The sequence below is a fragment of the Mytilus galloprovincialis genome, chromosome 12 (assembly GCF_965363235.1).
Source record: "Mytilus galloprovincialis chromosome 12, xbMytGall1.hap1.1, whole genome shotgun sequence".
NCBI lineage: Eukaryota > Metazoa > Mollusca > Bivalvia > Mytilida > Mytilidae > Mytilus > Mytilus galloprovincialis.
In genome coordinates, this window is record NC_134849.1 from 70,331,070 (window position 1) to 70,341,029 (window position 9,960).

Consider the following 9,960-nt stretch of genomic DNA (forward strand, 5'->3'; position numbering starts at 1 on the left):
CCCTGTCAAGTCAAGGACAAATAATAAGTCTCACAACAACATTCCCGAGTTTAAAATAAAGTTTGATCGCAAGACTTAACCCTAAAAACAAAAAGATCGTAAAGTGCAAAATGTGTGTAAAGCAAATGATAGATATTTTTTCTGTTATATATATCCTGAAACATATTCTTATGTATCGCAATACAGGGTCCTCCTAAAATAAAAAAAAAAATAAAAAACTAACAAAGTATAAATTTGTTTGCTTTAAAACTGAATTTATTCATATCCTAGAAAGAGTTTTAAAAATAACAATAGTAGGAAATGGCAACGATTTCTTGTAATACTTAGAAACTACATGAAAACTAGAGTAAGACGCAGCGTCAGATATTGCTACCATTTAGTGTAACAGAAAAATGACGTTAAATTGAAAACGCACACTATCTAATTCTTCCTGCTTTCCTTTTTTGGTAAATGCAAAGTATAACACACAAATGTAAATGCCGTGAGAAATTAATCCAAAATGATTTTATAATTAACATAGGAAATGCAATTTTACTGCTAGTAATTATGTGTTTTTTTAGGAATATTGCTGCATTATATATTAATCAACCCGAGTATGATTTTATTCAAGCAGAAACATACAATAGCTTATACATGTAGTTATGATACTGAAGTTTTCTTACTTTTTGATCGTCTTATAGATGTGTATTTTTGTAATGTGTGCATCATTTCGTTTTGTTGAAAGCAGGACATATATATTTAGTGGAGGAAGGAACAAGCGAATGCAGTTTATGCCGTCCCTTTAGCTAGCATAACGCTTCTGGCGACGTCAAATTATGATAACGGACAAACTTGCAAGACATTTTCATTAATCCGTAATTTTTATGAATAACCCTGTAATATTAATGCTATTTGGTGTACTTACTTCAACTTTAAAAGTACTTTTTATTGGTATGGTTGTCAAAGCCGAAAAATAATCTTCACGAAATCAAATCTCTGTTTTTTGGCCGTAAAAGTTTTGTGAAGGCATGAAAGTTTAACTCGGACATTTCCGCAAGACATTGCAAATCTATTGTTTTGAATTGAATATGTAGCTCAATTTATTTTTCATTTCGAATTTTGGAAGATTACACTTAGTACAAAACGATCGGGCTTACAATTCAATGGATTTTCTGTCAAAATTTTATTTTTGAACTGAAATGTTTGAAGTTTCCAAATTAAATTTCCGATGGGACATTTCCGTACATCATATTCTTTTGAAAATATGTATGCAAATTTTAAATGGAGACAGTCATGTTAACCAATACTGAAATATATCACGTCATAGAATGTTCATGCAAAATTTCGAAGAGTTGCATGAACATTTCGCGAATTGTGAGAGTTTTATGTCCCGAGTTTGCATGTTACTTGTTACATGGGACAACGTTAAGTAAACGTTTTTTTGGATAATCTGTGTCTTCCTAAGCCTATGAATATTATATTTTTATTCTTTCTCTATCATAATTGTGAAAATGTAAGAATCAATCTTTATTTTCATGTATAATTTGAAATATTTATTTCAGCATTTCTATAAAAAATTTCCGGTCAAATATTTACTTAACGCTATTTTTCGTGGTAGTAGCAATATCTAACGTTGCGTCTAAACCTTGCAATTTGTGTTAATGATTAAGTGTTATCCATGTCTGGTTGAATTTTCTTTTTCCCACCTTTATTACAGCAACTACAAAATAAACAAGTTATAATTTGGTTCATGTATATTCTTATAAACTGGGACTATTATAATAATTTTGAGTATTCAAATGATACATTTAATTATATTTCAACACAATGTCATGGACCAGAAAACACAGGTCACGTTCAAATGTGATGGTTTTGGAATGGACAGTTTTAAAAAAAGGTATATGCAACTTTTTTCTACAATTCTTCTTAAACTGTACTACTCCCCTTTCGTCAACAAATAAATTTTCAAGAGAGAAAATGACACAAGCAACAAACACATTAAATATTAGCATTGGGATTAATACTTTAATCATCATCCTTATCGTTGCAAGCTTCTAAAACAGTCTGATGAGTAAGCTGGCCCGTAATAACGAAGCTGTCGTAGGACTAGGACATGTCTTAGGATGGTCCTAGGACACGTCTAAGTCCTAAGTCGGGTTAACGAAAGTTTCTTAAAATAAGATATGTCCTGAATGTGGTCCTAAAGTTAGGATATATAAATAGTATGTTGGCCTTAGGATAGTCCGAAAAGTTATGACGTCCTAAGTCGAAAGAAAACCAACTCATATGGCATAAAGTCAATAAAAAAATTACTTATACAATATTTAACTATTATACTGTTAATAGAACTAAACAATTAAACAGAATATTCTGTTTTTCGTTATTTTAAATTTGTAGACAACTAAAAAATCAAAATTGCTTTTCTTCATACAGAATCATATGAAATGGGCATTACTCGTAGCTTTCCAAAAAGTATGTCTATCGATGTCATATTATAACGCTCATTTGAAATAATTTATGCTGCCCTTTTGGAAGCTTGAAAATTCAATCATAATCAGCCACATTGTTTTTACCTAACCAAATTTTGAATGTGGAAAACATTTTCATATCGGTTTGCAGAAAAAAATTTAACTTTTTTTTAAAAAGTTAGGCTGATTCAATACATGTAGTGAAATCGAATGGACCTAAGGACAAAACTTCAGTTTATATAGATGGAACCACAACACGAATATCGCCTCTAACACAGTGTTATGACCATTTAGTGTTGCTGTTCTATGAAATGCATTTATAATTTTTACAGTCTATAATGAAGTATCTATTAGCATTACATTATTTATTTTTCATAAAAGATGAAACCTTCTCCCGTTTACATATTTACTGAAATACAATAAAAATATATGTCATTTAATACTCTGCGTATTTCTATCAATTGAAATAATGTGATAGAATGTTTCTAGGACAACGGTAGTTATGATAGTCCTAAGATAGCTTTGTAGTACACCATAAGATATGTCTCAGACACGTCATAAGACCATCCTAAAAAATGGTCCCAAAACTAAGGACATATCTCAGAATACTTTCATTGACACAGCCCCATAAGTATTGTCAGAAAGTCGGTGGTTCTTTCCAGGCATTCCGGCTTACTCTATCAATAAAAACAGACAGTCACGAAAAAGCCTTACATTGCTGAAAGTGTCGTCAACACCAATCAATTAATCAATCATTCAAACTATGTTACATCAACACAATCGCCATAGTGTCCATGCTCATATATATATGAACTATAATGATTTTTGCTTTGTTTTTGGAGGAAAATGTTTTGTTTGTCTGTCAATTTTCTTGGAACGTGCTTAAAGAAATATACTTACCAGCACCATAAAAAACAACATATGACAATTGGAACAAAACAAGCTGTAGCTATTAAAAGTATAGCCCACGTCTGTACTGCAAAAATATAAAGACTGTGTAATTAAACCGAAAATGTATTATAATAATTGCTGATTATTTATATTTGTGAAATAAATTGTAAACATCAATACCGAAATTATAGATTGTTGATTGCTTAACGTTCAGTGTCATCCAAAACCAAATGATAAATCTAAATTAAAAATAAACTGTTGTTTATGTTTTGCAAGTTTTTCTTATGCGCCAAAAGTATTAAATGACACATTGAGCTGAGAAAAAACAACATCTTCCTTGTTTTATGAATTTAATCAAATAGTCAAAATTATTTGGATCCACCATTTTTAATCGAAATTGTTTAAGAGTAAATGAAATGTTCAAATTCCTTGATATTGATCTTTGAGATTCAGTTATAGACACCATAGTGTATATCTATACTGCGGTAATAACGTTTTCTTATAAACTCGCCTATAAGGTGTAAAATATAGTGATACACATTGAAGGCCTGTTGGTGTCCTTCTGCTATTGTCTTCGCTATGGTCGGGTTGTTGTCTCTTTGACACATTCCCTATTTCCATTCTCAATTTTATGTCCATTAGGTTGTTACAATTCTGGGTTTCCAAATGATACATTTGGCAATAATTCAATTTTGGATGTAACGCGTCTTCTGATTGGCTGACGTTATTTTGTTATCAGAACATAGACATAATTTAGTCATGTGACCGTGACGTCATCAACGTTTTTTCAAGGTTTGCTACGGTTTGAAATAGAATTTAGAATTAAATTATAAGAAATGACTTCAATATTTTTTCTGTCTATTCAAATTAACATAAAAAATGTGGTTCACACTGTTAAATAACCCGCTCCGCGCGTTATTCAGTGTGCACCACATTTTTTTATGTTATTTCTTCATAGACAGAAAAAATATTACAGTCATTCCTTAAATATTTAAACACAATGTCATGGACCCAAAAAAACAGCGGTTACGTTCAAATGTAATGGTTTTTACATTTACAGTTTAAGAGGTATGCCACTTTTTTCTGTAATTGTTCTTATGCTGTCCTCGTCCCCTGTCGTTACCAAATTTTTTGATGCAACACTTACTTGGTGACATCTGTTTTGTTGAAGCTTGATGGGATTTGGTGGCAGTCGGTTTCACTAAATGTTTGTCACTAGTTGAATCAATTGGTTGTATTGTTACTAGAAAGGTTTTCCGATGCTGTGTTGGTTTTGGCTTAATATTGGTGGTTGTTTTGGAAGTTGATTTCATTGCAAACGTTGGTTTTGCTACAGAATCAAAATGTAGTATATCATTATACTTTGTTAATAAAGGAATATAAAGAAAGGTTTCAAAATACAAAAACATCAATTCTAAAAAGAACATTGATGCCGATTTGTTAGACAAGCTGAACTTCTCATTACACATCATACCCATCCGAATTTGCTGCATGCATTTGTCAATATAGGTCGACAATGTCGTAGGTGAACACTTTTTTATTCTCCTTTTGTATTCCAGTATCTATATGAAGAAGTTAATCAAATATCTGTTGAAAGTTCTTTTGACGTAGTTACTTTTCTTCTTCTGGATAAGGAAAACAGTAGTATACCGCTGTTCGGAAATCATAAATCGATTGAGAAAAAACAAATGTAACATACACATAAACGAACTATATATGTTCTTCTCATATATGTTATGATGGTATGATACTAAACCCCTAACGGGAAGGATTGTGCCTGATGTTCATATGATGAAATCATAATCTTTCAGTCAGTTTAATTTAAGTCTGGAGCTGGCATGTCAGTTAACTGCTAGTAGTCTGTTGTTATTTATGTATTATTGTCATTTTGTTTATTTTATTTGGTTACATCTTCTGACATCAGACTTGGATTTCTCTTGAACTGAATTTTAATGTACGTATTGTTATGCGTTTACTTTACTACATTGGTTAGAGGTATAGGGGGAGGGTTGAAATCTCACAAACATGTTTAACCCCGCCGCATTTTTGCGCCTGTCCCAAGTCAGGAGCCTCTGGCCTTTGTTAGTCTTGTATTATTTTAATTTTAGTTTCTTGTGTACAATTTGGAAATAAGTATGGCGTTCATTATCACTGGACTAGTATATATTTGTTTAGGGGCCAGCTGAAGGACGCCTCCGGGTGCGGTAATTTCTCGCTACATTGAAGACCTGTTGGTGACCCTCTGCTGTTGTTTTTTATTTGGTCGGGTTGTTGTCTCTTTGACACATTCCCCATTTCCATTCTCAATTTGATAATATAACAATGGCCATTTTCCTGACTTTGTACAGGATATTTTAAGATACAAATGATGGGTTGAACCTGGTTTTGTGGCATGCCAAACCCCCCGCTTTAATGGTAATGTTAAAATATCATATCTAGAATATTAGATTTAGAGGACATATTTTGTAATCACCCTTATTCAAATAAAAATTTCTCTGATATTTTCAAGATGTTTGATTTCTTGATTGACAACATATTTGTTACGTTCGGAGGACGTGTTTTTCAACAGACTGTCGAATAAATTGTGCCCCTCTACTTGCCGACTTGTTTCTTTATTATTATGAGGCTGACTTCATGATAAAATAAACTTAGATTAGATTAGATTAGATAATCCATAAATATTTTTTTATTATATGCGATTTTATATTCAAATATAAGATGGTAGCAAAAGCTTTTATGATTTAGAGATAATATCCAGAGCAAAATTTTTCATTTCCTGTTTAGTTTTCCCGTGTTTATTGATACATGGATTTTGTTGCGATTAATAACATGTTTAACGTCGCCAAATTATTTATGTACCTGTCATTCAGTGGTTGCCTATTCACGTCTGTCAAATATGTTTTTCTCAAACTGTATTGTTTAGATTATGCATTGTTTTTCGACAAAGTCAAGTTGTAGTGTCAGATGTTTTTTAAGTAAGTATGTCTATCTAATTAAAAAAACCTTTTACATCAGGACAATAAAAGATTTTGAGTAGGTACCTATTTCTGGATATTAAGTTGGGATAGAACAAACCATTATATTCTTTTTTTTACGGCCCTACTTACTTGTTTCCACTGGACATTCACAATAATATCTAATCTTGTAATCATTGCAAGGTATAGGAAAATTATCTGCGTTGTTACATACTAATCCATGGTGTTTGTCACACCTTACAATATCTCCAGTACTGTAGTGTGAAATGGGATGTACACTGTCAACCATACATTCCACTTTGGTTATGTTTCCTCTAGGACAGAATCTTTCCAGTTCCTCGGGGGTCAGAAATTCGTGATCTGATTCTCCAATATCGACATTCATGTTGTCTTTGTTGACCCAAGGTTTGTCCTTGTTCACCCAAGGTGTCCATCTACTGACACATTTATGTATGTTCAGATTTTGTAATTTCGTAAACCTGGACGCCGTGGTTAAAGGTGTTAAGGATGTTCTTAATATCACATAATCTATAAATACAAAGAAAATCAATTATCATTATCTTTAGTATGCTCCGTTAAATTGTACAACTTGTTCTATTAGCAATGTTAAAAGAGTAAGGATCGATTTTGGCCTCAAATTTCAGGTTCATTCAACGAAAGATTTTAAACCCCTTTTAAACACTTAAGTGTCTATTTTAGTTGATTCAATTAGTTTATGTGAAAGATTTGAACAACTTTACTCATTAAAAACGTTCCAATTCAAACTTAAATATGCAAAATGTATCAAATTTGCCAAAAAAAGTCACTTTTCAAATGTTTTTTTTTTGTCACAAATGAAAGTGGCCGCAGCCGTGTTCATCCTCAACCTTAATATATGTTATGTAGTATCATCAAATACAACTTACATTTCAATATTAAGAATGAACACGAATGCGGCCACTTTCATTTAAGACGGAAACAGTCTAAATTTAACTTAAATGCTAAAATTGTGATGATTTCAATATATTAGCATGACTTAATGATGCTAGTACCCGATATATGTGCATTGTATTGTCAAAAAATGCCCATATGTATGTAGCAGAAGCATTCTACTTTCCAATAAATAGCTAAAAGTTCACATTTTTCCAATTTTGTAAAACTGCTATATTTTGGGGCCAAAAAGGGGTCTCACTGGACCTGCTCCTTTATATATGGTTTTGGGTCAAGACAAGCATTATAGACGTGCAATTAAGGACTCCATGATCTTGCGCAACGTTAAGGTCTCCGGGAGCAATATGGCAACAAGATCAATATTTTAAAATTTTAAGTTTTTAAATTAGTTCTAGGTCTTGATTTGCAATGTCAATTTCAACAATAATATTCGTTTAGTTAACGAATTATATTTCTGTTGTGCAAGAAAAAATAGGTAAATCAATGTTATTCAAATTGTGCAGATTTGTGTTTTTTAGACACACAGCCTTAATTTTAATTCTTTGCCTTCTGCTTGATTTTTAAAGACATCATCTTTATTGGTCGCTAGATAAACTGACCGCTATCAACAGTCTTCTAGTATAATAACTAATTTGATCAAATAAGTTCGCAATATACACGTATTGAAACACATTAGATTTATAGGACCTGTCTCTATATATTATCAATATTGTCGCGAACATTAAATAAAAGAAAAAAATATTGAAAGAGGGATTGAGTATGTACTGTGGCAGAATGCGGCCATGAAAGGATAATAAATATGTTGATCTCTCAAAATACTATGTCGTCCCCTCAAGATACTATGTCGTTCCCACAAGATAGTTATAGATACAGAGAAAATCATAAACTTAATGTATACTCAACAATTAAAACACAAACCTCGAAAATCCGAGCTGCAATTGCAATTATTTTTAGAGAGATGGAATATTCCTTGAATCATACATGTCCCACAAGACATGAATTCAGTGGCATTGTCGTGCCACCAACTTCTTGTTATGCCACAACTCTCTAAGCATTTTGTAAGTAAATCATTTTGACAACAAATAATTTTCTGTCTTTTTCGCAGCCCTTGTCCACAAGTAGAATTGCATGGTTCCCACGAAGCCCAGTTTTCAATTTCACAAAAATTCATCCCGGGTTTGCACACAATGCTCATAACAAATGGAAAACAGTATGATACAGCAATGAAATAAAACCATCGTAGCTTGAAGCCCATTTTGTATCTCTTTATATTGTTAAAACACTTTCATCTATAAACGGAGATTGTGTGCACTTAATTCCCTCTTTTCATCGTTCGATGTGTTTTGTCATTTGATTTAAACATGTGATAAGGACTTTCCGATTGAATTTTACTCGGAGTTCCGTATTTTTGTGATTTTACTTTTTCCTTCTTATACAGTAAGTTTGAAAATTGTTTTAAAAGGTTTATTATCAGTTGACATCATTTTACTTTATGCTATTCGTTCCCACAATAGTTTCTATTGTCTTTTAAGCTTCCATTTCATTGGATAAAACAACAATATTCAGGGTAGCAATTCCATGATTAGCGGTCTATAAAGCGAGACTTTTATGTAACCGATCATATAATGAATTTAAAGGTGTTCCGATCATGCAATCCCATTTAAGCAATTACGAGTAATAACAATTTTGCATTTGAAGATTTGCAATATCAATTATGACTTGAAGGTACACTTATCTTTATACTGGCTTTGATGACCCGTCGTTTCCAGTTAATTCTGTTTGCAAGAGAGTTATTATGGGGGACATCTTATTTAGTTTAGTTTATCCTAAAACAGATAATTCACCTTCAACGGCACTTTTAAATGCGATGTAGTTTCAAAAGATATTACTTTTACAACAACGAGTTCATGATTTGTTGCGAAGCTTGAACAATTCAAATCTGTCAAAGGAGATAAGCGTTTAGATTTATTGTATACATTTAGAAGGTAATAAAACTAATATCCACGCTGTATCATCAATTAATGGAATAAAAAATCTAGAACATTTTGAAGGCATGGACCTAATTGAAATAAATATCAATTTGGATGTCATCAAGACTTATAATATGTCCCCTAAATAAAAACGCGTAAATACAGTATTAAAGTGGCACCAACATACAATGTTCTACCATTAGAATAAAGAACTGATTGCTTATTTAGCACTGAGATTTTTTTCGGAGGATTTTGAAAATATCAAAAATAATATTTAGACCCTTCCTCGTCGATATTTGTTTTTTTTTTATTATACTTATGTATGGACTTTAATCAGATACATATGTTGAGTACTACTACATGTATATGTGTTTCTGACATGAACAAACATGATATTATTTTATCTAAATTTGCCTTTATAATATTCGAAATTAAATTTCAAATGAATGCTTGCTTCATGCTCGAGGGGCAATTTTCACAAATTCAACTATAACCAGGCAGCATTCGGTGATGAGAGTAAAGTTTGGTCAATCCATAGTCAGAATAATATGTCTGGGTAATATGACATGTCTTCCTGTGGACTTATCCTCAGTCGGCAATCCTCGGGAGAATCCGATACTCTCCTTCTATCCCTCGGCTGTAATATGATATGTTAGATGAGGGTACGGAATCGGCCGAGTTGAGACGAATGGACTTATCCTGTGTAAACTATCTGTTCAAAATTCGGCTCATTGTGTTTGTCTTTTA

The 9,960-nt window shown here is 32.1% G+C and overlaps 1 protein-coding gene across 1 annotated transcript; it reads right to left on the minus strand.

Annotated features, from left to right (window-relative positions):
• Nucleotides 1-1,619: 1,619 nt before the first annotated feature.
• LOC143053564 (uncharacterized) lies at nt 1,620-8,585 on the minus strand. Its single transcript, XM_076226369.1, has 5 exons — nt 8,162-8,585; nt 6,446-6,841; nt 4,486-4,668; nt 3,348-3,423; nt 1,620-1,699 (listed from the first exon to the last, which is right to left on the minus strand). The coding sequence occupies exons 1-5, from the start codon at nt 8,496-8,498 to the stop codon at nt 1,645-1,647; spliced, it is 1,047 nt and encodes a 348-aa protein (XP_076082484.1). The 5' UTR covers nt 8,499-8,585; the 3' UTR covers nt 1,620-1,644.
• Between the last annotated feature and the right edge of the window lie 1,375 nt (nt 8,586-9,960).